The sequence below is a fragment of the Canis lupus genome, chromosome 8 (genome assembly GCF_003254725.2).
Source record: "Canis lupus dingo isolate Sandy chromosome 8, ASM325472v2, whole genome shotgun sequence".
Classification (NCBI taxonomy): domain Eukaryota; kingdom Metazoa; phylum Chordata; class Mammalia; order Carnivora; family Canidae; genus Canis; species Canis lupus.
In genome coordinates, this window is record NC_064250.1 from 60617964 (window position 1) to 60645232 (window position 27269).

Consider the following 27269-nt stretch of genomic DNA (forward strand, 5'->3'; position numbering starts at 1 on the left):
CATCGGTGTTTTCCAAAAATATCTGTGGTCATCAGCTTTAGAAAAATCTAAGAAATAGATTTTTCATTATGACTAAGTACATATAAACTCACGTGTATAACTGAAGCAAAGTTTCACAAAATGACAGTAGCCCTCCTAAATGCAAAGCATTCTGGTATTTTCTATGCTATTCTATTATTTTTTGTTTAAAAAAAAAAAAAAAAAAAACAAAAAAAGGATGGCTGCAACCCCTGAACTGATTTCCTAACCCATTATCGAGTGGCTACTTTTATAACAACCTTATTTTAAGTTATTTGTTCCCAAATTGGCATTCTTGGACTGTGCTGATAAGTGTGTTCCCCCTTCAAAAACGTCTGTTTAATACAGTGTGGGAAACATCTGAATCAGCTCACCGCAAAAAAGTTATACTTTCCCAAAGTTACATTTCCCAAACTTACTGGTCATGGAAAACTTCATGTATTACCCCAAAAAAGTGAAGTCCTAACATCTCTGGAAACTGTTCACTGTTGTACCCAACTGGGGAACACTAAACTGGGTGATTTTTGGTTCTTTTCTGTTCCAGCATCCTACGATGTAGGACAGTAATTCTCAACATGATTTTCCCATTCATGCTACTGCGGGAGGCAAATATCCCCACGGTAACTACAGCTCGCTAAGGCAGTGATGTTTAAATATTACATCCGACTCTCCAGGGTCAGATATATATATCAGATACATAAATATATAAATTTAAAAGAAAACCATCAACTTCATTTTTCAGAGAACTTAGGTGCACAGCAAGTTGAATGGAAGGTTCCCCCAACACACACAGCCCCTCCCACCATCAACATCCTGCATAATTTTTTAAGAGCTCCTCTCGTGATTCTGATACACTACCCCTTGGGCCCTTAATGTTGATCTGGAGACTTTATTAGAACCAAATTTTCCAAGATTAATGGCAAAACAGCTCAGTAGCATAGCACGTTGATTTCAGTTGATTCTCTCAAATTTAGCATCATTCCTACACCTTTTTAGATTATCAAAAACATCCTCCCATGTGCCATTTTGCCACCATGCAGTCTACCCGGCCTGGCACAAATAAACCAAAATAACCAGCAGGGCTTATCATCTCCTACCACCTAAGTCTTGCCTTAGCAAATACGCAGTTTCAGAGCACTATCCTAATAGTTGTTTACAGCTTAATTTTATATGCTTGGGTCAACCAGAAAGGGTCAGTATTTTGGGGAAGAATCTTCATTGCTTACTCCTTGACAAAATAAAATGAATCCTGTGTCTTTAGCCCATTTTATAACTTCAATGTCAAATACAAGATGATAATTAAAATGACAAAATAAAATGAATCCTGTGTCTTTAGCCCATTTTATAACTTCAATGTCAAATACAAGATGATAATTACGTGCATTCATTTTATTTCACAAATATTTACTGAGTCCATACATATTAAAGGTTCAGGCCAGTGGTTGGGTTTTTTTTAAAGAACCTTAACAAAATATATTGCTTGAACAACAATGACCAAACTAACAACAAAACAAAATACTCAAACCTGAAAGGTGGTTAGCCCCTGTCAGATCTCCTCACAGACATAGTTTTTAAAAATTACACATAAAAAATGATTAGAAAGATAGTTCTATGACTAACAAATAGATTCTTTTTTTAAAGATTTTATTTATTTATTCATGAGAGAGAGAGAGAGAGAGAGAGAAAGAGAAGCAGGCAGAGACACAGGCAGAGGAGCCCAGTGCAGGACTCGATCCCAAGTTTCTTGGGAAGTGATCCCCGGGATCATGCCCCAAGCCAAAGGCAGACACTCAACCACTGAGCCACCCAGGTGCCCCAAAAACTTAATAAAATTGTTTAAAAAGGTAGTTGTATGGTCATTTACTCCCAAGGATGACTGAGTAAGCAGGCCTCGAGGAAAAAGGAAAACAAAATCCTAATTATCTTTAAGAGGGGACCACACGGACACGGCAAGCACTGATCTCGTGAACTCTGGATTTCTTTTCTCTTAGTTAATAGTCAGCATAAATAATCTCCAAAACCATGAGGCGCTCTCCAAATCCGAGGTTGGAGAAATGCTGTATGATACTCCCCCACCCCGCATTTCCTTGTCTATTTTTGTTTAAAACAGAAGCGATCGTCATGCACGTGTGTGCGCACGGGCGTGTCCCGTGGTCCTCTTGGGCACCTCTCTCCCCCTCTCCCCCAACAGTGCCGTCCTCCAGCCACGCAGGTCAGAACCTCTCAGCTGGCTCCGTCCCTCCCCATCCAGCCCCCGGAGCTCCTGCCAGGTGCTTTACTCCCTCCTGTCCACCCCACTACGGAGGCCTCCTACCCCTCGCCCCCATCTGTCCTACCCTCTTTATAAAAACCTACAATGCTGTTGAGAAGGTGATATGCCATTTCTTCTTTCCCAGGCTCACCTCTTCAAAAATTAGATACTGAAGAATATTTCCTTAGAAGACAGTGACCAGGGATCCCTGGGTGGCGCAGCGGTTTGGCGCCTGCCTTTGGCCCAGGGCGCGATCCTGGAGACCCAGGATCGAATCCCACATCAGGCTCCCGGTGCATGGAGCCTGCTTCTCCCTCTGCCTGTGTCTCTGCCTCTCTCTCTCTCTCTCTGTGACTATCATAAATAAATAAAAATTAAAAAAAAAAAAAAAAAAAAAGAAGACAGTGACCACAAGATGCTGCATTACAATGGGAAGAGCTGGGACGCCTGGGTGGCTCAGGGCTTGAGCATCTGCCCTGGGCTCAGGGCGTGATCCCGGGGTCCTGGGATCGAATCCTGCATCGAGCTCCCCGCAGGGAGCCTGCTTCTCCCTCTGCCTGTGTCTCTGCCTCTCTCTCTGTATCTCTCATGAATACATAAAATCTTAAAAACAATAATAATAAGGTGGGAAGAGCTGAGTCTTTGCAGTCAGAGTAAGAAGACTCTGCAGGCTCAGGTCCTCCCTCAACCAACAAGAGGCACAGGAGACCTTGCTCAGACCTGGTTCTCTCCAATGTCGAACAGTAGAAAAATCCACCTCAATGGACCATTTAAGGGTTTAGACAAACTGCATACGTGATGCCTGTTACACCAAGCCTGGCGCATCGTAGGTGTTTAACCAACGCTTGGTTTTCTGCCTCTCATCCATAGTCCAGAATCAAACCCGTTTAGGGTTCAAAACTGGAGGGACTAACTGAATTTAAAATTCTTTCTAATCCTGTACTGCAAAAAAGCTGACGTTCAGAGTTTGTGTCTTGTAAGTCTAGACTATTCGATGGAAATAGGTTTTTGCTTTACTCTGCATCAAAGAGCTGTTTTACAGAAATTCAGGCTGCTTTTCCTAGAACTTTGACTTCCACAACCCTGATGAACAGAACAGCCACATCTAAGGGGGGAGGGCATGAGGGGCTGGTGTCAGAAAGAGGGAACTTCAAAGGGATTTAATAAGAATAAAATGCCACTGGAGTTACCGGAGGTCCAAGCCTTCCTTTCTCTAGAAACAGTCCATTAAAGAGCCGGAAGCAGGAACTGCTCAAGCAAGGGGTCCCGAGCTGGTCAGGACACGAGGTACATCGCCAGCGCAACCTCCGTGGAAGCCACAGCATATTTGTGAGTTCTGAACACAGACTTCAAAGTGCAGAGAAACAAGATCTTCATCTTTTTAGCAGGTAGAGAAGGGTAACATTTTGGGTGACTTTCTTCCTAAGGGATGTAAGTAAAGCAGTGAGGTTTCCAGGGATAGAGAGAGAGAGAGAGAGAGAGAGAGAGAGAGAGAGAAAGAAGGGCAAGATCTGGCACAGGGGAGACAGGCTTTGTTCTCATCAAAGAGGAAAAGAATGTGGGGGGTGGGGGGAGCCTAATGAGTTACTGCCAAGAGATTTAAACACGGATTATGTATCTGGTAAAGAATGAGCACAATTGACTGTTTTGGCCGGCCTGTGGTGAAAACTTCTCCCATTATGATCAGGGGAGGCAGAGCCGGAGCCCCTCACCTTTCAAGGGCTGGGTTTTGCAGGAAGTATACAGAGGAGGCTTCTTTTCACTAAGGGATAATGAATGAGACAAAGCTGGACCAACTCCTGGCCAGCACCATCTTAGGCACATTTGCATTTTCTACACCAGCTGCAAAATGTTTAGTCCTCTGACAAGTATCTGGTGCCTTGGAGTCAACAGCTTGGAAGTGATAACTGGGGGTAGCCTGAGGCTCTCTCTTAGGCTTCTGGAATGACCTGGCTTGAATCCTCAGGCTTCGTGATACCCAGAGGTAGGCCAGGGCCTTGGCAGACAGATGGAGAAGATAAGGGGAAAAGCCAGAAGCACCAACACTGCAAAAATCGCTGAATTATCTTTTCGAGGGAAGGGGTTTGGAGCAGAGCATCTCCTTCCCTCTCCACCCATCTCTTACTTTGTGACAGCAAAGGCGAGGAGGGTGGCCAATTTACTTGGGCATCCCTGACCAGCTGGAAGAAATGTCCTGCACTATTCTATAATTTGCGCTCTGCTCTCTAAGAGAAATCACCAATAAATATCTTTTGAGCAACATCTGTAGGCCAGTGCTGTTTAGAGAACCAGGAGAGAGTACTCCGAGAGAGTCCTGTTGTTCATAGGTCCTAAATCCTGTAGAAACTACAGAGCACAACGTACAGAAAGATACTTTACAATGCAAACCCCATCTCTCCAAGGGCTAAACCGGTGTGCAGCTGGGACACAAGCAAGACGACACAATCATCAAAAGGAAAAGTCTGGCAATGGTGAGGAAGGAGAAGTTAAAACACATGGATTTTCTGTGGGCCAGGCTCAAGTGCTAAGCATCTGACATGTCCTTTTACTTCATTTAATGCTTCCGGCACTCCTTTGAGGTCAGAATCATGGCCCAGATCCTCAGGGAAGCTGGGTAACTTGTCCAAGGTGGCACAGCCAGTGGATCGCCCAGGCAAGGTTCAAACGTGCAAGGCTTCCTGAGACTTGGTGGGATTTGCTCGGAGCCTGGTTCCACAGTGTATGGTCTGCAGGAGCCGGGGGGCAGCAGGGGGGCTCCAGTCCTGGTCTGTGCCAAATGTGTGGGGCTCTCAAGTCTGGCTTCGTCAGTGTCCTCTTGCACGTGGTAGAAGGCCCTGCCCCAGGCACCAAGCTCATCAGGCACAGGCCCCGAGCAGAGCCCATTGTCTGACCTCTAGTCTACCAAAGGGGCACAACTCGGACAGATGGGGAGGTGGGGGAGAGCTGGGGAGCCAGCACTACTCTTAAGAGTTTGGGATCTCTAGATCTTTGTCACTTTTCTGCAGCTCCACTGCTTCCCAGACTTCTCTCTTCCTCCTGCAGTCATAGCGGCTGCACCCAATAGTCTGCCTGTGGGACCAGCGGAGGGCAGGGGGGGGCACCCCACAGCAGGTGCAGGAAGGCACAAGGCTGGGCAGGGGGCTGGGGGCCTGAGGAACTCTCCAAACTGGCCGGAATACCCACCTCCAGTGGGTGACTTTGCTGGAAAGTTTAGAAGGGGGAAAGTCTCTCTATGTGCCTCGGTTTCCCTAGAAGCTGAAAAAGGGGTGTGTGTGTCAATTTCTAGCCCCAAAGAATCCTAATATAGGAAACTCTGCTCTCCTTATAGTTAAAAAAAAAAGCCCAGCACTCCCGAGCTCCACCAATGACAGAAGGAAGGGAGTCAGGGAGAGAAGGAGAGGGAAGGAGATAGAGAAAACTGGTAAAAATCTTCTCGTTGTTTGCTTCTGAATGGGTCCCCCACCCCCCACTTTGACTCCTGCCAAACTCGAGGGGGGAATGTGTGCCAGGGGGTGAGGAGTACTCAGTTTGTCACAGGGATACAGGCGGAATAAGCAGCTGGTTAGCAGACTTTGACCAAAACTTTCCATTCAAAAGTAGATAAATACACAGGGAACATGTCTCAACTTGGACTCTTGTGATTAAGCAAGTCCATCGAGAAAGATAAGGATTAAGAAATGTGTCTAAATGGTTTATGGATGTTTTTTTTTCTACGTGGCTTAAAAAAGCAGCCAGAGTTAGCAATTAACTAAATTTCTGACACTTCGCACCCTCTTTCTGCACCTTTCGCATGTAGGCATGGTCTCAAAGATGGTTTGACAAATAATATGACGTGGACCTTACATAAGAAAAACAAAAGGTTCAGAATGTGATCAGAGGCTCTGGCCAAAAACATGTGGTTCTACAGAACAAGGACAGCGGTTTGGCTCTTGCGTGGAGATTCACACAAAGAGTGGGTGTCGCTCTCATTAATTCAGTGGGTAAACAATAGGGGGAAGGTCCGGATGATTTGATGGACAGCTTTTGGAAATGATCTTCTGCTTGGCAAAACACTGCAGTGATAATTTTATTCACACGGAAGGAAATGCAAGGAAGTGTCACTAAAACAAGGGAGGTAATTATAGGGCATGAATCCAAAGGCTGGGTGACACAGAATAAAGAGTAACTAAATTAGTCCCATCATGGTCTTGAAATCTGGACTTAACAATTTCATGAGAAGAATCTGACCTCTCATTTCTGAGTAAGAAAGCCAGGCACGTTTTTCCTCATGGTTTGTTTCCAGCATAGCCCTGTAGGCTTGGAGAACTGCAGACACTCTGCCGTAGAGGGGGTGCCCTCTCGGTACCTGCCAGAGCAGCTCAACAGACTCAGAGACACAACATCTCAAGAGTTGGAAGGGAGAACCCTGCAATTCTCCCAGTGGTAATTAAATCTTTCCAAAGGACCCTCCCTGGCAACTAACTGGTTGTCTAGTCTTGACAAGGATCCCCAGGGGTAGCTCGTTCACCAATCAACCCAAACATTTACCCATCAACCCCAACACTGGTCCAGCTCCTGTTCTGTGTCTGGCAGAGGGTTAGATGCTATTCCAGGGGAGATACCTTCTTTAATTGAGCCCCAACCTTTCTCCCTGTAACTTTGACCCAGTGGCTCCAGTTCCTCCTGGGGGAAGCTCAAGATGGCAGGCGCGATGACCTCCTGAAGGTGTTCTCCTCCAGGTGACACATTCCCAACTCTTTCTGGACCTGCAGAGCCAGGCTGGCTGCTTTCCGCATCATCTCCAAGCGCCCTCCCAGCTGGACAGAAACTTCCCAGTGAGGTCTGATCCACACTGAAAGCGGGAATTACTGGCCATCCCATCAGTTGTTCAAACACTCATCATTTATTAATATTATTGAAGACTACTTACGGCGCCCTTCTGACCAACATTCACTGTTGACACACTTAGAGTGAACGAATCCTTGCCCCATTCTATCTCCCTCACATCTTTTATGAATGATGGGTCCCACTATTGCTAAATCTAATTATATTACACCTCTCTGTTTAATCCCCCTCCCTTTCTAATCTGTAAAATCTATAAGTTTTTAGCTCTGATTGGGAAGATGAGGAAAGAGCAGGCTTACACATGGCACTGGTGGGTTTTTAGTTTCTATTGTGATGAAAAATTTGCCAATTTTACACTGCTGCAAGACAAAAAGCACATGTTGCTTTGCATGGTACAGCATTGATTGTAGACATTTTTGACAGTTCTTTCATATTTCGAACACAGAGCTCAATTTCTCCCCCTCTGGGAAGATGAGGAGTTTGACAAATATGCAGAACGCAGGTCATCCCCCGCTTTGCGGACACTGCCTAATGATGCCTAAGGTGCTCTGATCAGGAATCCACTGGGTTCCCCAGTCCTGGTCCTCTGCTGCTCATGGAAGAGCAAATAACAGGAAGAGAATACAGACCCCAACTCCTGGTGGGTCCGCCGACACCGTTACCTTCTAACCAGAGGGATTAGGGATACAGAACTTCCTCATTACCTGTCATCTCGGGATATTTATCGGTGGATTTTAAGAGCTCCTAACACGTTTGCTGTTAGACTACAAACCAGGGACTGAGGGCACCCAAAGAGATCGGGGACCAAATGGTAAGTCTGTGTGGCTCTCCTGGCATCTGAGTAAAATGGATGTGATCAGCCCTGCTGCTTGAACATTCAACTTTCAAAGTGCGTGTGAAAAGAGAGTGAAATTGGACAAGTGGGTACAATATTCACATGCTACGCCTCGTACCTAAGTGCTCAAAGATAACGGGCTGTTTGCCATTTAAATAAGATAATGTAGGACTGAAGGAGAAGGAAATGTACAATGAACAGCGTAATGAAGGCAAAAGACGAGATTAAAAATACTCTGTGACTAACTCAGAAAATATAATGGAAGCCAACAGATAGTATGATTTGAGATGCAAATAAAATTATAGCCAACCAGTGGATTTTTAAAGCTCACGCTGTAAATGAGCACTGTTTTATTTTTTAGTATGCAAGAGTGAAACCCTACAATCTTCAGCCTTTTGTACTGTCTTGCCAATTTTTTTAACAAAATAAACTTTACATTTGGAAGTACTACCATTAGAAAACCTTGTCATTCACTCCCAGAGCTGTTTCACCACATGAATTTAGCATATCCTTCTACATATTAAGCACAGCGAGGCTTCATCTTGATTTTTTGTAATTCAGTATTTTTTTTAAAAATTACTATAAGCAAAAAGTTGTGGTTTTAGCATACTCTTTCAAAATACATCATACCTCGCTCACCCTTTTAAATTGAATGTACACAGATAAGTGTACTGAATATGAGAATTTAAAAAAACTATTCAGTTTCCAACAAATAGATTGTTTACAAGTAAATATTAGAAATGTAATTATGATGCAACTAATCTAAATCCTCACATTCTTTTTTCATGCTTTGCCGAATTAAAACTTGCAATGACACGACAGTCCAACAACAGAACTCCTTCAGTGCAAGTTAAAACCAATCTTATTGCGGTTTTACAGTTCTTCTGCCAACGATTAAATGCACACCACTCTGAATAACTGGAAAGAAAGATGTCTTATAAGTTAAAAAATTACTGGATGCTATCCAAGCAATGAATAAGCTCTTCCTCGCTGTGTGCAAATTCAGCATTTTAGTGGGGGAATTAACACAGTTATGTTAACAAGCTTAAGATTCTAAGGATTTTCTAATCTTCTAATTGTCTAAAAGGATGAGCTCCCCAAACACCTTCCTCCTTCTCACCTCCTCCCAATGCAATCCCCCATTGGCCATTACTAACTCACTCCTTCAGCCAAAGCTCACTTAACCTGGTAAGGACTCACTGATAATTTCATTAATTTGAATAAATACTGACCACTCTCTACAAGTTCTATATTCTTAGTGGCATTACTCTGCCAAATAGGCACTTTTAAAAAAATTACAAAGAACAAGCTCAAAGCACATGAATAGGGTAGCAGGCAGCACTCTGAGTCAGCACTAAAACCAGCCATTTTAGTGCAATTAAGACCCTCAATATCAAAAGGCCAAAATCTTTGGAAAGGCCATTAATGTATTTTTCGTGGCTCATTAAATGGTTCTGAAGAGGCAACAAGAAACATAAAGAGCTAAATGACAAGTGTGAATGTCCAGGGTTTTCTTCATTTTTTATTTACTTATTATTTGCTTAACTTATTTATTTTTTAAGTAGGCTCCAGGCCCAGTGTGGAGCCTAACGTGAGGGCTTGAACTCAACAAACCCTGAGATCAAGACTTGAGCTGAAATCAAGAGTCTGATGCTTAAACGAACCAAGCCACGCAGGTGCCCCCAGGATTTCCTTTATTTAAAAAAAAAAAAAAAAAAAAAGTGAGAATAACAGACACTTTAATGTCTTGACCCTGGAAACTTTAGATAAAATCATCCAAATAATAATTCTCTAGGCTTAGATCATCAAAGTCTTATGGATTTTTCTAACTTCACACATAGTAGGACTCAATATACAAAATATAAAATAGGCTATCATCATTTTTAGAGTGAAGATATTTACATGACAAATAGAAGAGGGGTTGTGAAACAGAAGTCCCCTCACTCGGGGCCATGTTCAGCTAGAGCCCCACTGTGGCCAACCTATCACATACACCAGAGGCATACAAGATGCTGAGATGGCCTTGCCCATATCAAGGAAGCATGAAACCATGCTGGGTCTAGCTCCTAAATTCATTTCACTTCATTAAATTTCCCTTCTCAGGATGTCTGGGTGCCACAGTCGGTTAAGCATCTGACTCTTGGTTTCATCTCAGGGTCATGGGACTGAACCGGCATCATGCTCCACGTTCAGTGTGGAGACACTCTCTCCCTCTGCCTCTGCCCCTAACTCATCATGTGCACTCTCTCTAAAATAAATAAATAGATCTCAAAAACAAATTCCCTTCTCTGAGAATGGATCAGCCAGGAAAAGCTCTACAAACCATACTTTTTGACTGATTCTAAAACTTGTTCCCACCTATGGTAAGAGATGACTAAAATGCTTCTTCTATAAACCAGTTTTGGATTGGCTGCTATACCAGAGAAGATGTTATGTAAGTTCCACCCACATACACACTTTTTAAAAACGGTCTGTTGTCATAAACACTGTACTGGGACATCCACTATTTACAGGGCACTAATCTATATTGTAAACTTTAAATGTTCCAGCTATAAAGTATCAAAATCGCAAAAGTGGAGGAACAGCTCCCCACTGGGGAGCTGTTTATTTAACCATCAGACATGGAGAAAGGTTAGAAAATGGGAAATTCCTAAAGAGCTGGTGGGAGTGTAGATGGGAACACAGTATAAAATTGGAAGGCAATCTGGCAATATCTATATGAAAAAACAATAAAATATGCATATCCTTCAACAAGAAACCCCATGTGTAGGATGGAGGGGGCATATGCAACATAACCATTAAAACAGACAACAGAATTTTTCTGAAAGACTGTGGGCAAGAAACCCAAATATACCATCCCTCCCACCTCTTCCCAGGCTGAGAATCTGAAAGCCACAGTGGCAATGGTTCAGAGTCCTATAGGAAGCCAGTTTAGCATGCTCAGTTGGAGTTCCCCGAGCCTGGCCTTGAGGACCTTACAAAGCAAAGTTGGGTGCCGTTTCATAAAAATAAAGCTCCATGAACTTTAACAGTCAAATAACAGGCATATCCCCTCATACGGCTCAGTAGATCCTATGAGATCTACTAGATCTAGAGAACCTAGAGACCTAGAGAACAAGGCAAAAGCAAGAGCTCCCAATAATCAACCCTTCAAATGTATTTCAATGACAAAAGAGGCCTAAAGGACATCAGGCAAAAAGGCTCACTGCTGTGACGATCTGACTTTTCATTGCACCAAAAATGATGTGGATATTTAAAATCGATAAACTCAACTGGTCTGTGTGTCGAAATCTTCTTTTTCTGCTTTGTAAAGTTACAAAGACAGCACAAGGTTCCCTTATACCCTTCACTCAGTTTCCCCAATGTTAAAAGCTTACATTATGAGGGACATTTGTCACAACCAAGGAACCAATGCTGGTACATGACCATCAACTAAACTATACCGCTTATTCACATTTCACTAGCTCTTCCCTAATGTCTTTTGGGTTCCAGGAACTCATCCAGGATATCACGTTTCCATTCAGTCCCTTGTGTGCCCCTAGCCTTCTCGGGTCTGTAACAGTTTTCCAGACTTTCCTTGCTCTTGATGACCTTGATAGCTTTGAAGAGCGCTGGTCAGGTATCTTGTAGAAGGCCCACCCCACCCCTGCCTTGGGGACAAAACTCCTGTCTGGTGTTTTTCCTGTAATTAGGCAGGGTTATGGATTTGGGGGCCCGGCGGAGACTGCAGAAGTGAACTGTCAGTTCCATGACATCATCTCAAAGGTGCCTACTGTCCCAATCTCACCATGGGCGTTAGCTCTGATCACCTGGCCAAGGTGGTGTGTACCAGGTTTTCCCGCTATAAACTTCCTCTTCTGCTCCGTCCATACTCACTTTGTGCAAGTAAGTCATTAAAAGTGTGGTCACCCAGGATGGGGAATTAAGCTCCAACTCGTGGAGTGGAGGAGGATCTCCCTAAATCGTCTGGAAGTCTTCTGTATGGGAGATTTGTCTCCCTACCCATTTACTTACTCCATCATTTATTTACCTCAGTGTGGACTCCCAGGTATTTACTTCACATTCGGGGTCATAACCCAACACTGTTATTTATTTTGCTCCTCAAATTGTCCCAGTTTTGGCCACGGGGAACAATTTCCGGTTGGCTCCAGTATCCCTCTGAGGTGCCCCATTGTTCTGTGTTTTGAATCACTCCTTATTTTCTGGTTCTCTGTATCTTTACCATCAAAAATGCCTTAGTAATAGGGCGCCTGGGTGGCTCAGTGGTTGAGCATCTGCCTTCGGCTCAGGCCGTGATCCTGGGATCGAATCCCACATCAGGGGTCATGGGATCAAGTCCCACATCAAGCTCCCCATGGGGAGCCTGCTTCTCCCTCTGCCTGTGTCTCTGCCTCCCTTTCTGTCTCTCATGAATAAATAAATAAAATCTTAAAAAAAAAAGCGCCTTGCTAAGGAAAGGGCTGTTATGAGTGAAATTGCTTGTGTCCCCTCCCACCAAAATTCATGGGAAAGTCCTGGCCACCAGTACCTCGGATGTGAACAGTAATTGGAGGTCTACTTAGTGAAAATGAGATCATACCAAAGGAGAGTAGGCCCTTCCACCAATATGACTCCCGTCCTTATACAAAGGGGGGATTGGGATATGGACAGCACACCAGGAGAGCACCACGTGGAGATGAAAGCAGAGCCGAGGTGATGCCTCTCCAACTCAAGGAACGCCACAGAACGCCAGCAGCCACCAGACACACCAGGACAGGGGCCTGGGAAGGATACTCTCTCACAGCCTCAGAAGGAATCAACCCTGCTGACAACTTGATCTCTGACTTCCAGCCTCCCAACAGTGAGAAAGTAAATTTCTGTTATTTCACTTGGTTCCTGCCCTGTTACCGCAGCTCCACGAAGCCAAGGGCTGAGGTCGCTGAGCTCTGCATTTCCATCGAAAACCATTCATGGTTGTGGCATCAAATGAAGCAGGTACAGGGCCTAACAAGCCTCCCAAAGGGCGTGCTGGAACCCAGGGGCCTGATCTACGGGCTGCCACAGTTAGCATCATAACTGGCCATGTTTTCAGAGGCCTCGTTTTCCCTGCAGTTTTCAGCCACCTGCAGCCCGGTGCAGAGCGCTACTTGCCAAGCACACCTGCAAGTCCTAGTGAAACCAGCCATCGAGTCTAATCACCGTCTTCAGCAGGCTAAGCACCAGCTCCTGATTGCTGAGCACTTCCCAGGTGCCCCGCATGCCAATGCTGCAAGGGGCTGACAAGTGATTCCCTGCAGCCCAGCAGACCTGCCACACCAGGTCAAGCTGGCATTTTTGGGTCCCTGTTCAATGACTTGTTTTGTTCCATGTCCATCTTCCCTCAGTCACACCAACAAGTGGCCCGATGGCTTAGCATTGACCGGGATGTCACTTCACTGTAAGCTACACAAATACCATAGTCATCCGGTATTTAGGATCTGTAGTACAAAGACACACACCAGAGGATCCTGGAACAAAATCTAGGCATGAGACGAAGGGACTGTCGTCTCCAGGAGAGAGAAAAGTGACTTGCCCTCAGACTGAAGACACGGAAGAGGCCAGCTAGAGAGAATCTGATATGCCATCTCACTCCACACATCCAGTGACCTTTACGGAGGTGAAATCTGAGTGCCTGCGTGGGTAGATACAGAAACTTTTTTTTCTTCAGTCACCTGGGAGAAGAGGAACTGGAGGTGACAGAGCGGGATCTGAAGTATTCGATCAGAAATTATTCTCATTACAAAAGCTCTGGTTTGTCTGCATTTTTATGCCTATATTAAAAAAAAATCAAATGAAGTCATTAAGCTTAGGCCAGCTCAGTAAGCCTCTGCCTGCGTCTGCAACCCCCAGAGCTCTGCCATAATCCTTCAAATTATTAAATAATTACTGTGTCTCCCTTGGGGTCGCATTTGGCAACAAAATACCATCTAAATGAACCAATGATATGACCCAGTGAGTAACACTTATGTTCTTAACTTCCTAGGAACAAAAGGATATGAAATACTTCCAAGACACAAACTGGGGAGGAGAGTGAGGGTTTTCTGTGGGGTCTGGAGGGATGGGTAGAGAGTAGAATGACAAAGGACCTGGAGAATCGGGGGGAGACTTCCAGTAAGTGTCACTGCCTCCCCCACCAACCTCAGCTATCAGTGAATCTCGCATCCCAGTTCCCTTCCATCTCAGGAGTAGCTACAGCCACAAGGAGAAAACCAAGCATATGGCTCTGTCCTTCTGGACATTTCTACAATGTAGGTTGGGTTGCTTTGGAAAATCCCATTTTATCTCCTACAGCTATATGACCTCAAGTTGTCATTTCCAATAAAGTATGCCTGCGCTGATTTTTATGAACATAGACAAAAGCCACTACAACCTTTTTTTTTTCCTCCCCCAAATCTTTCAAACCAACTGTAGTTGCTATGTAGGGTTATTTGTTTCTAAGGCAACAGCGTATATCTAAGTACTAATGGCCTGTCCTTTTGCCAGGCAACAAACAGCCTTGTGATGCAACTGCACCTGTCTCGGCTACGCGTTACTATGGAGATGCTCCAGTTGCTATGGCTACCATCACGCTAATCGCCTAGCAAAGGCAGACATACAGCAGTCTTCTCGGAGAGCCCAGCTGTTCCTCCGCGTCTCTTGCTGAAGACTGATTGTCTAGGGCCTGTGATGGAATGCTTCTCAACTAAGATACACAAGAACTTCATTAATGCGGTTTCAGAGGATCTCACTCCGTACTCCCCTCTGCAGAGCAAACACCAGACAAGGGAAAGAATGCAAAGAAGTGGACCATAAAACCACGGAAATCTACGAATCCATGCCATCCCTCACTGACATAAACTTGTAGCCCAAGGATGATTTCTCTCAACTGGGTGGTTACAATCGAAACACTTCTTTATATTAAAAAAAAAAATTTTTTTTTTTACCCCTTCAGGAGTAAAAGGATCCATTTCCAACTCTAGCGCTATGTGAGATAAAATCAATTTTAAAATTCGTATCTGTGTTATGGGGCTATTTTTTTGGAATCTAACAATAACACCTTCTTTTATCTTTTTTTTTTTTTTAAGTGACAGGCTTCCTACTCTCCCCTCCAATTACATCTTTGTAAAAATGGCACCCATGACCTCACTGTCTCAAAACAAATGGGCATGTGAGGAGGAATAAAAGTCTCCATTGTTCTCTGCTGTTCTCCTTGAAGAGCCAAACACCAAGTAACCACAACAAAATGATCGCTCTGGAGCACCATCTACATGGAGACCAGGAATGACAACAATCAAGTGAGTCCTTCAGCGAACACCTGTAGACATTCTGAGTCAGATGCTGGGAAGATGGAAGCGCTTACCTGACTCATGCCTGTACTTCTATCCCAACAAACCGTGACACATGGAGATGTTAAAGCTGTCAACTTTTCTTTGTAAATGTTTCTACCCAGGAAGACAGTATTTCGCCCACTGTGAAGCCTTCTGAGCACGTTCCTCCGAAGCAGCAGAAGCGGTAAGGTTGGCAGGAAACACAACAGTGGGTATGCCTCCAATAATACTGCATTTCTTTCTCATTTATCTACAGTTATTTTTAATATCATACAGCCTATTAAATTAGTTTCAGTGCCTGTCTCTGCCAAAATAATGCAACTTCAGTAGCCCAAAAAAAAAAAAAGAAGAAGAAGACGACTTCTGAATTGCTTACCTTTGATATGCCTGAGGAGAGGCAGGAGGTGTATTGAACACGTGTGAGTATGGGTGGTAAGGTGTCTTTTTCAAAGCCTGAATTAGATTTTGTCTATACTCTGGGTCTATGCACCACAATGACCCTTTCCCGATGCTCTGCAAAGAGAATTAAAACATAAAAATGATTAATAAAGAAACATTCAATATTCTGCAGTAAGTAGACAAAGAGCAATTACCACAGTTACTTATTTTTAAAAGCCTCTCACTTATTTGTCATTGTTCGCCAGCCAGAAATATGTAATACTGGACACTGATGGTACGGCACCGTAAAATGTGGGGCAGTCTTACCTGGATTAGGGCTGGCAGACGAAATGAGCGCGCTATTACCAGGTGATGCTGGGACAGTAATATTGTGATGTTCATATCCTGATGGCCCCCAAACCCAGATTCCTTTATTATTTTTCAGTGTCAACTCTGAAAGGATCCCCTTTCTAAAAAAGTGAGTCCTAACTTGGTCAGATTTCACATGTTGAAAGAAAAAGAGGGTGGGCTGTCTCCAAACTCCCATCTCCACTGTAAAAAAAAAAAAAAAAAAAAAAAAAATCTGAGAGTTGGGTTTGGAAAACCGGCTCATTTCGGGACCACTTCGCAAGAAAACGGAAAAGTAATCCGCTTGTTTTTTCCTACTTATTCACCAAAGAACACATTTAAGCTTCACATGGAATTCTGTAATTACCTTCCCCGAGAAACAAAAGAACTCAGGCAGCAGTGAGAAATCTAAGCCAGAGGCCGGTATTTATTTTCTGGACTCCCAGGTTCCCAGTACTCCACCCCCATGGGGCCTAAGGGCAGAGGAGTCCTTAGAAGTCAAACTTAAAAATGCAAATTTCCTAAAACTGGTTCCATGGAAAGATTTGCTTGGAGGCCCACTTTGGGTCTGTGGACAGCATTTTTATAATAATAATAATAATAATAATAATAATAATAATAATAATAATGTCAATCCTTCCTGTGAGGCCCACGGAACTGGCAGCAGGCCGGGCAGTCGCTACTCTCGCTGCACGCTTTCAAGTCACCGAATGTACCCAAGCTGTTTGATAAAAGGTCGTTTGTAAATATTTACTGATTTGGAGAGAAAAGAAGTCAAATTACATAAACCCCCACCCACCCCATGCTTGCAGCCAAGGGACTGGCTCTCTTCTTTTCAGAACTATTGTACTAGGGAAACATTGAGAAAGCAAACAATGAGACTGTTTAACTCTGGGAGGGAGGGGAGAGACTCCAAGAAAACCCCTTAGAAGGAAAACAAAAAAAATGAGTTATTCCTAAAATCTTTAAAGAGCCTTTTAAAACTCTGTATTTCAGTCAGGAGTTCAGCAAGTAGTTTACTTACAGACTTATTCACGGAACCCATTAAAATTCTTTACTATCACAACACCAAGGAAGCAGCAAAAACTGGAGTTAACTCTTTCTGGTGCAGTGAGAACAGAGAATGGCTCAGAAAGCCAAGATCAGCGTCCGGTCGGATCCACCCCAGCCTACCCGCCCCCCCAGTGTGGGGGGGCACAGGCCTGAGCCCAAACACACGTCTCAGGCAGGCCAACCGGCCTCAGCTGGACACCAACATCCCAGTGTAACCGTCTGGATGTTTAAAGACGTGAAAAATGTCAACTTGGAGAAATTCAATGTCCTTATGTAGCCTTTCCTTTCACGCATGCATTTTCAAGCCCAGAACAGTTCAGGGGCACGGATGAGGCTCTCCCAGCAAAGCAGGCAGGTCACCAAAGAGCTGCCGGGACCCACCTGTTCTTTCCTTTGGAAAAGAGATGCAAAGCGCATTTTCCAGAGAAGGGGTGGGGGAGGACCAGCCAGACCAGCAACTACAAATTTGGGTAATGTAAAGAACAAACCACAAAAGCTAGCAACTCCTTGGCAGGAGTGGGTCCTGGCCTGACTCCACCCAAAAGGCTCCCCATGGGATGGGACCTTTCTGCTTTGCTGGAACACAGGGCCCCTATTCTGCTACCTTGAGGGCCAGGGTCCACAGGCAACCCAGGCATTTCTGGCAACCCAGGCATTTCTGCAATGACATTTTTTCAGTTCTGGGAACCTAAGGGCTCTGTTGTCAAGGTGGCTTTCAGGGCGGGGCTGTTTAATCTTACAGGGAATAAAAATATGACAAAGAAATGAAGGACAATTGACCCTCTTAGGCAAATAACAGTAAGACAAGAATGTGGTTTCTTCTAATCCTGGCCTACGTCTCCTTTTTTGTTATACTACATTACTATTTATGAACTAAATGGGAAAAAACCCACACTTGGGGGGGATGGGTTGCAAATTAATGATCCAGGTGCAAGAAGCTGGGGGGTGGGGGTGGGGAGTGACAGTAGCAATCGGGAATTCTGGAGCCACAGAGAGGGTTCCTGTGTGGTCCTGGACAAATCAGGGTCCTCAAAAAGTCTTGGCTTCCTCGTTGGCCAAATAAAAAACCCCTTAGGAATGGGTGTGAGGCCCAGCCATAGCCTGATGTCAAACACCTGTAACCGTGATGGTGATGTCATGAACATCTCCTCTCTGGCAGAAAAACAGGAGCAGAGCTGGCTATCCAATGCCTTTCATTCAGTCAGATCTGATTTTCCCAGAGCCGTCCATCATAAAGAAGCACCAAGTACCAACAGAGGCAGTGGGAGGAGCCTCCAGCAACTCCCAGGTACTGCTGGGCCTGCGCTTGCTACGGTCAGTCACTTGTCCCTCACGCAGAAAACCAATTCTGACTCATGGCAGCCTGGAAGCTCAATCAATGCTCAAAGTTTTCTTTCACCCAGGTCTTCACACGGTGGTCATCAAGCCCATCAAGCTGAGGTCTGACCTCAAACTGGTCAGCATGCCATCTACAACAGTCATTCACCACAGACATTTGCCCAAGCTTCATTCAGGTCATGGCGACTCCTACCTGGATCAGTTCTGCATTTCACCAGGACCCCTGGAATTGCTGCTAGGTTTTCGCAGACCAGACACAAACTTCAAAATCTCATACTTGCCATTCCCAAAGAGAGAAAATTGAATAAAAACAGCATCTTCAGGACACACCCACGGGGACACAATCATCTGTCTACTCCCTCCAATGGCCATACAGAGCTTGAAAGGGACAGAAAGAGCCTGGCACTGCATCTCATCTGCAAGTGTCCTTCTTGGTCTCATGTAACGGCTCCGAGGAATAAAAAGGTCAGCTCGAAAAAATTTGTAATGGGAATACGCACAGAGAGAATATTCAAGTTTCTTAGGACAGGAAAAATTGGATTTAATGCCCCTAACAGGGGAAAGGCAGCTGTAATTTGATTATAGTTGTGTAATAAGTTTAGAGTCAGGGCTTTTACAGAAATTTCTGCATCTCATCTGAAGAACAGGGATTTTATTTTTTTAAACCGGGACAACTGGGGATCCCTGGGTGGCTCAGCGGTTGAGCATCTGCCTTCAGCCCAGGGTGTGATCCTAGAGTCCAGAGATCAAGTCCCACATGGGGATCAAGTCCCACATCGGGCTCCCAGCATGGAGCCTGCTTCTCCCTCTGCCTGTGTTTCTGTGTGTGTGTGTGTGTGTGTGTGTGTGTGTGTGTGTGTCTCATGAATAAATAAGATCTTTAAAAAAGTAAAAAATAAAAATATAACCCGGGACAACTGTGGGGGGCCATACATCAGGAAATATGACGGAATTCAAAATAATAAAGAGGAAAGATCTTCACTGAGAGATATTTTTCTGTATACCTATTCTTTCAGATGACATCTATCTATATACATGTTTACAAAGACGAAAATGTGTCTCTGAGTGAAGATCTTTCATACACGCCCATACAGTTGAAAAATACTAATGCGAAAAGTAGAGGGGGAAAATAAATCGAGTAAGAAGACACGGATGTGGCCCACTTTTGTTTTTTAATTAAAAAGCACCTGGGGAATAATAGACAGCTCCTTGTGAGCAATAAAAAACATGAGTAAGCAAGAGGAAGCCTATATTGGAGTAAGAACTGATTAGTTAGAAAGGTTAAAAAACAAAGGAGATAAAACAACAAAATTAAGTCTTAAATCTAACTTCTAACGGTAACATTTTTTCTGAGATGTCTCTAAGCAAGTCGTGAACCTCTCCCATCCCTTCACACAGCTCCACGGACCCGCACGCAGCACATCTTCCATCAGCCTGCCTTAGTACGTACGGGCCTTCATGTGGGGGCTCCAAGTTAGGCTGTCAATTCCTGAGATTAAGTACTAAATTTTAAACATGACTTTCAAACTGTGGGCTATCACACAAGTGGGTCATGAAATCCACATTACGGGTCACAACCAGCATGGTTTTTATGCAACAGAAGATAACCAAAGGGATGAGAACAGCATTAAGTGTGGGATGTAAGTAAGACAATCTGTGAAATGCAAAATGTACACAGGTGCGCCCTGGATGGCGAGGGAACAGGCACATCGTGCTCAGATTCTGGGTCAAAGAAGTGCGGCGGGGGGACATGCTGGTCTAGGACAATGGTATCCCCCTCACGCCCCTACCTTGTCATCACTTCTCAGGGAGAAAGCCTCCTTCCAGTAGTAATGGAAGATGATCTCAACATGACACCTAACACAGGGGAGGAGCCCCGCTGGGGGAAGAGGGAAGACGACACAGGGCCCAGGTCAAAATGGAGTGGGGAGCTGGGTATGTGTTCTCAGTGCATTTGAAAGGATTCTTCTTGATGTTTCCGATGCGCCATTTCTGAGGGTGCTTCCAACACCATCTACCCTGGTTCAATCCCTCGCCCATATGGTCCCCTCCGCATCCAGGCACCATGGGGGCCATGAGGGTGAATACAATACAAAAAGGCACTGCTCTCTTGGAAGCTCAGATTCTGGAGGGGGAAGAAGACAGGCAAGTAAGCAAAGAAATAAATAAGCAAGGTCACACCAGCTGGAATGCCTGCCATGAAGGAAATAATGAGTAAGGAGTTAGAAGACAGGAGCTTGCCACTGTAGGGATAAATGGGTTGGAAGGGGCAAGAGAACCCGTGGAGGCCTGTTAGGAGCTGATGCCACAGTCCAGGCTTGAGGGGACCAGGTGGCAGCAGGGAGGTGGAGGAAGGGCAGCTTCAGGATGTACTACTGGACCTGGCAACAGACTGGAAGCGGCAGGTAAAGGGGAATGATGAAGAATGGTCTGGTCTGAGCAACTAACCGCGTCAAAGATTGAGAGGGAGGGACGTCCGGCGCCCATCTGAACATAGAACCGTTGAGGTGTCTGATGCATTAAGAACTGCTGATCAAGGTACTTGAATGACCTGGCTGGACACAGGACATAGGCCACCTCTTCCTTCCGCTGTAGGCTCGCTGACCCCAACCCTCATGACAGGAGCTCAGGGATGAGCAAAGATGGATCCGAGGTGGGCTGGCTTTGGAGGTTTAACACTAATGGATTCTATAGGCGAGGCTGGGAAACCTCTGTCTAAAGGGTCAGAGTGGATATTTTAGTCGTCAAAAGGCCACCGGGTCTCTGTGGCGACTACTCAACGCTGCCACTAAGGAACCAGAGCAGCCACAGGCCTGAAGGACAGGCCAGGTTGTGGTTCCTTCCATAATCACTGATCAGAAACACAGCCCGTCGTCCGCTGCCCCCTGCCTCCCAGCTCCTATACTCAGACTCAAAGCTCCTGTAGTTCTGGGAACCTAAAGCCAGGTAAAGGGTCTTCGAAGGCTAAGAGAGTTGGGCTGGGTCCTGTGGGATTGGGGTGTGTGTGCCAATAATGGCCGAAATGGAGTGCTTCGAGGCAGAAAAGGGAGGAGTGGGGAAGGGGGGGGGGGCAGATGGGCTAAGTAAGCCTGTCGATATTCAGAACACAGACTCTGAACACAGACTCTGGACCTCTAGACTATGTAGGTCCAGTCCCTCTCCCTCTCTGGGTCTGTTTCCTCCTCTGTAAATCAGGTGGTCAGACTCCATCATCCCATGAACTTGTAACCATTTGCTCTGATGACGTGTTGCTAGGGATTCATTAATGTACATGGGCTTTCGTTTCCCCACTTCCTTCCTTCCTAGTGTCCCACTCCTTCTGCATCAAGACACTTGTAGTATTTATAGATGGGGGCCCCCAGACATGACATTTTTCATTAAGTTGCCATTCTAATCCAACAAATAGAAAGTTCTCTTGGGCTCTAGAGAGTGGGCTGAAAATCCACTGGAAAGAGCTCCTGCTACAGCCACCAGCCCCAACACACACACACAGGCTGGTCCCAGGAGGGGAGAATGCTTCCCAGGCCCCCAGCCCCACAGGTTCCTCCTCCACTCTGGAGCTGGCTCCTGCTCAGGCTCCTGGGGTCAAGCTGGCCTAAGGGAAGAAGAGAGGGAAGGGAGGCGGGGAGGGCTGGGGGGCTGTGGGGGCGGGGGGGGAGGTGCAGATACTCCCATAAATGGCTGCAGGCTCCCTCCTTCCCCAGAAAACCCACCCTTGGCCCCCAGACAAGGCTGAATCTGGACTTCAACAAGTCACAAACTTATTCTGACTTCCCTGGGCCTCACAAAAGAATGCCCCTTGGGTCTTGTTCTGAAGCAGGTCACTGAACACTTGTTACTAGGACACACCATGACACAGAGACAGGGTCCACTGTTTAGGGCACAGGACCTCCAGAGGAAGGCAAACAATAAACAACTCTGAAGGGCTGCAGAAGGGGACCAAAGGGCTACAGCCTAACAGAGGAGGACAAAGACGAACCCTGTGGGGGAGGAAGGTGTTAACACTGCGTGCATGCATGCGTGCACACACACACACGCACACATACACAGGGCCCTTGGCCAGCCCCTCCTGCAGACCCACGGGATGCCCACACCCCCTGTGCAGGGCAGCCCCCCGGATGGAACACGCAGCGTCTCAGACTTCTCACCGCCCCCTCTCCCCTTCCCACCGGGCCCCCCACATAGTCTCGCTCCCTCGTGTTCGCGCTTCCCGGCCCGTCAGGATGGTGAAAGGCAAATACGCCCATGTGCCCGTGACAGGGGCCAGAAGCAATGCCAGGGCTTTCCCGGGGAGCATTCCAGAATGCATCCCACACACGGCTCCCAGGCAACAAAGGGATCGACCTACGTGGTTCTTGTCTACACTGCTTCCCTGCTGTGTTACTGGAAATAAACCACTTGTCCGCCCAGACCGGCGCCGTATTAGACGTAATACTATCTTTTCTGAGTCACGTCGGGCTCTCAGGCTCAAACGGGGTCATGCACAGGATGCACCCTAACACTGAACCCGGCATGTAAAAGACGCTTAATCAATTCGATTTCTCCTTTCTGTCAAAAGAAGTCACAGAAGCTGGGTGACGCTAGGAAAAATAAAAAAGAGAGAGAGAGAGAAAGAGAAACAGAGAACAGAGAAAAGTTACGCTAACCGAAGACCACGACCTCAAACCTCACCAAAATGCTTGGCAAGTGAGGGATTCCTAAAGGCCCTTTTTGTTCTTAGACTCTGTCATTTATCATCTAAAGACATCAAGGGGGATTTCTGAATTTTAAATATTAAGAAAATGATCTGAGGAGCTAGCCAAGTCCATGAAAGACAGAGAGAAGGAGAAAGAACAAAAGTGATCACAAAGAGTCTTTATCTAAATAGATCGTCGTTCACTTCCCCAAAACAGACAATTACTCCAGAAGAAAGATTTTTTACAAAGAAGTTCCATGATCTGACGTGGAGTTCCCTAACACTTTACAGTGTGGCCCGGTTTGAAATGCCGCACTGTGCTCTCCCCACTCCTCTCGCATTGTTTTTTCCCCCAAGAGGAGGAGGGATGAGAAAAGAGAAACTACACCCAGACAGAAGTACGGAAGCTTCCCTCAAGGCCCCAGCCCCGTGTGCCTCAGTCTCCCTCCATCCCGGGGAGGCAGGACCCTCCCGGCCGCTGGCATCGGGAGCTGGAAACAGAGCCCGATAACCACAGCCACTGAGCAAGGTGTCCTCTGAACATCACATACACAAATCACCCCCAATTCTGCAACCGTCCTGCTGTTATTTTTACAGACGTGTTCCCAAAGCTACAAAGACGGAAATCACGATCAAGACGTCACCGGCACGATACTCGGATACACGAGCTGCAAGGCGGTGCTTGTGCACACCTGGGCTACCTCGGAACCCCCGCTCCCTTCACGAGCATCCGTGGACACGGGGGCAAAGGAACGAAGCGGGGACAGGTAGGCGAGAGCCGGCTGCAGGCACGCGGGACATGGTTCTCCTGCCGGGGAGACGCCGGGCGGGCTCTGTGCGTGCTAGTCACACTGCAGGATGATCGGTCACTTCCTCGCATCCACACCTAAACAAAACCAAAATCAACCCTAGAGATGCCTTAAAACTGTATTGATCTCTAGGAAAAGCCAGGCGTGGCTGAAAGGGCTGGGAGGTGTGAAAGGAGACCCGTTTGTCAGAGTTTACCAGGGCTTTGCTTGGCAGGAATCTGTCCTCAGTTCGTTCTCGATCTGGGCAGTCGGGTTTCTTCTCGGTCCTCCACTGCCCATTAGTACGGTTTCCCTGGAGCAGGGCCGGGGGCAGACCCGAGGCGTGTCAACTCACGAAGGCTGGCAGAGCTAGCGAGTGTCTGGGTTGAAATGAGTTATTTCTCGGACTCTCTAGGTGACTGTTTCCCAACTGCCAAGGCCAGGCAAGGGCCTGACGACAATCCATAATAACAATCAATGATAAAGTGATCACCAAGCATCCAAAATATGTATTTACTGACAAATACTGTCAAACTCTACACTGGTGATTTCTAATAGAGGAGGGAACACCAACACCCACACATACACCCGCACCTGCACACACACACACACACACACACACACATCCCCTTCATACTCTAAAATCAGAAGGCCAAAGAACTGGCATCCGTAAATTCACTGCTTTTATCCAACTGAATCTTGGGATTCTTCCAAATGAGTTTCACCAATCTGTCCTTTGGGGACCATTAGCAAATAAGGGTTAACGATCTGAAACCTCACAGTGTTACCTGGGCAGGCTGAGGAGGAGGAGGTGTGGACACAGACAGGTTTAAAAAGAACTCTCAGGCACTTGCAAAAACACACAGGAAATGTCCGAGGCTGCTTGTTTTATCCACTTCTAAAGATAGCCAGACTACAGCACTTCAGAGAGTTGAATTCAAATGAATTCCAGATATTGTGTGGCCCCCCTCATAGCCCCGCCACATACACACAATATACGGACAGATAAGTAAGTTCTTCGTGACCATTTAACTGCTGACAACTTTATTGCAGATACAAAGATATTCAGATGTAGGAGGTTTCGTCATCTGATATGAAACCGGAATGCACAGTGATGTGATAAAGTTGTCCAAGATGTGGATATATTCTTTCTTGTAATTTTTTAATAACAACGGTTTGTATCACACTCACAATCTTAAAATAAAAACTGCAAAAGCAAATTACCAGGAGGACACATGGTAGGATAAAAGACATAGATTGCTTTTTCATGCTTTTTTTTTTGTAAGTTTAAAAGGCAAACTCACCTAAAGCTAACAGATACAAAGGGAGGTAAATTTACCATTCGTTGCATTGACAGAAATAAAATCTTGGTTATTTTAAAAGTTCAAGACCCAGGAGGCGCCTGGGTGGCCCAGTCGGTCAAGAGTCCAAATCTTGATTTTGGCTTAGGGTGTGATCTCAAGGTTGTGGGATGGAGCCTCTCTCTCTCTGTGTCTCTCTCTGTCTCTGAAACAAATAAATAAAATCTTAAAAAAAAAAAAAGTTCAAAACCCAGCTGAAGTGAGGAGGGGAAAAGATGCCAGGCAGCTCCAGTTCTGGACTGAACTTGCACTCTTTCCAGTACCTCTACTTTCTTTAAAGTGATTCAGGTGCTGCAAATGATAATTAACACAATGTTTTATGGAGGGTGATAAAGGCACCTGTGGGTCTGACAAACAGAGATACCCTCGGCTGGATTACATCTGGCCCACGTAGTGCCACTTTATCTGCTGGTTGTCAGTAGTTACTCATCTATTTTTAAATGTTCCAATATGATCTTATCTAACTGGCACATATAATTTGATCACCTTATTTCCATAACTAAAGGTTGTTGAACGTATCTAGCCAGGTAAAAGTTACAGTTATGGGGTGTGTGCATGTAACTGGGTTGGAACATAACAGTTATTCCTTTTGTTTAAAAAAATAATAATAAAAACTCTCTCTCTCAGGAAAACACGCAATACTGGGTTGTTGGTTTGTTTGTATGTTTGCTTTATAAGGGGTGGCCACTGGCTAGGGGACCAACCTGTTACCAGTCTCCCTAGGGGTCCACGAGGGGCCTCCGCTGGGGTTCTGGGGCCAGGAATTCAGCTTTAGGCTGCGGCATCTTGCTACAACCAAGTCAGCCCGCAATGAAGGGAGAAACTTCCTTTCCAGCAGCAAAGTGGATCCTTTCAACAAACAGGGTTTGAGAACCAGCTGATGTTGTGACATCCGTCGCAAAGACAAATCTGAAACCAGCCCCAACCCAAGTGGGAGAAGCAACAAGGAGCAAATGACACGGTAAGTGTTGTGGATTCCTTTTCAAATCTTGTGGGTGCTGGTCAAGATATGGATAGATCCTGCGGGAGCAGAGGGTGAGGCCAAATCTGCTGAGGGAGGCGGTGGGGCTGTCCGGGAACCTGCAGGTCAGAAGAGGCAAATCCAGAACCCCAAAAGTAACTGAGGCCTCCCTGAGCACTGGGCAAAGGGAAGGGCGGTGTGGGAGATGGAGAAGGGATGCAGAGGGAGAATGAACCAATCCTGTGGCTAGCACTGAGGGAAACATTTACGTGACCAGCATCTACCCAAAAAGCCCAGCTGACCTGGACCCAGGGAACCACATGAAACCACACGAAACCTGTGGCGAGGCTGAGCGACCTGACCCAGTGGCCACCTGGAGTCAAGGCAGGGTGGGGTCTAAACCCTGTCCCCTCGTTGGCCTCACACAGAGTCCCCCTGAGGCCAGTTTCAAAGTCCTCACCCTCATCATCGCATCTTCCTGCGTCCCTGGGAGGTGCCACAGGAGGTGGGGGCGGCCAGCCTCCGAAGATGCATCGCTATGCAGGGTGCTAGGTTACAGTGAGGCTGGGATGTGTGTCGCCTGGAAGAGCTGGTGTCCACACGGAGCCACTCACGGCGGGGATTCACCTGGGCTACCAACACAGCGACCCACCAGATGGGTCCAGGGCCCTAAGGGGCACCTGCATCTGCGGGCTTCCCAGCTCACCTGAGGACCCACTATAACCCGAGGCACAGAACACACGCAGAAGGCCCTCCCGAGACGGAACCAGGAGCTCATGAGGTTAGTAACTGGCAATTACATGAGGTGACATGAGAGCAAACAAGAGAGGAAGTCGGCCGAGGGTTAGGAGTTACCTGATTATTATGCATAAGGGGAAAGTCTCCGGTTTAACACTCTACACGGCACATTTCACCTGATGGTGTAAAGTACTCTCTGCCCAGCATTTCAGGAGCCCTGAAAGGGACCTCAGGAAGGCCAACTGCAGCCGGTGTTCTGGACATCCCCACGGGGCGGGGGGCACCCCGAGAGCTGAGCACCTTGACGCCAGTCTCAGACCATGCCATGAAGATTTGTTGGGGTTCCCCAAAACAGCCACCCCCTTGAGGACCCGTG

The 27269-nt window shown here is 46.1% G+C and overlaps 1 protein-coding gene and 1 long non-coding RNA gene across 12 annotated transcripts in view; one reads left to right on the forward strand and one right to left on the reverse strand.

Annotated features, from left to right (window-relative positions):
* Window positions 1-27269, reverse strand: part of FOXN3 (forkhead box N3) — a 393350-nt gene that overhangs the window by 156307 nt on the left and 209774 nt on the right. For all 11 annotated transcript variants that reach the window (XM_049113398.1, XM_049113407.1, XM_049113406.1 and 8 more), the window contains one exon: window positions 15630-15766. In XM_049113398.1, the coding sequence (XP_048969355.1) occupies window positions 15630-15766 (137 nt within the window). The remainder of the gene's footprint in view (window positions 1-15629; window positions 15767-27269) is intronic.
* Window positions 14324-19355, forward strand: LOC112657008 (uncharacterized). Its single transcript, XR_003134787.3, has 3 exons — window positions 14324-15437; window positions 18192-18346; window positions 18436-19355. It is a non-coding gene; the product is annotated as an uncharacterized LOC112657008 (long non-coding RNA).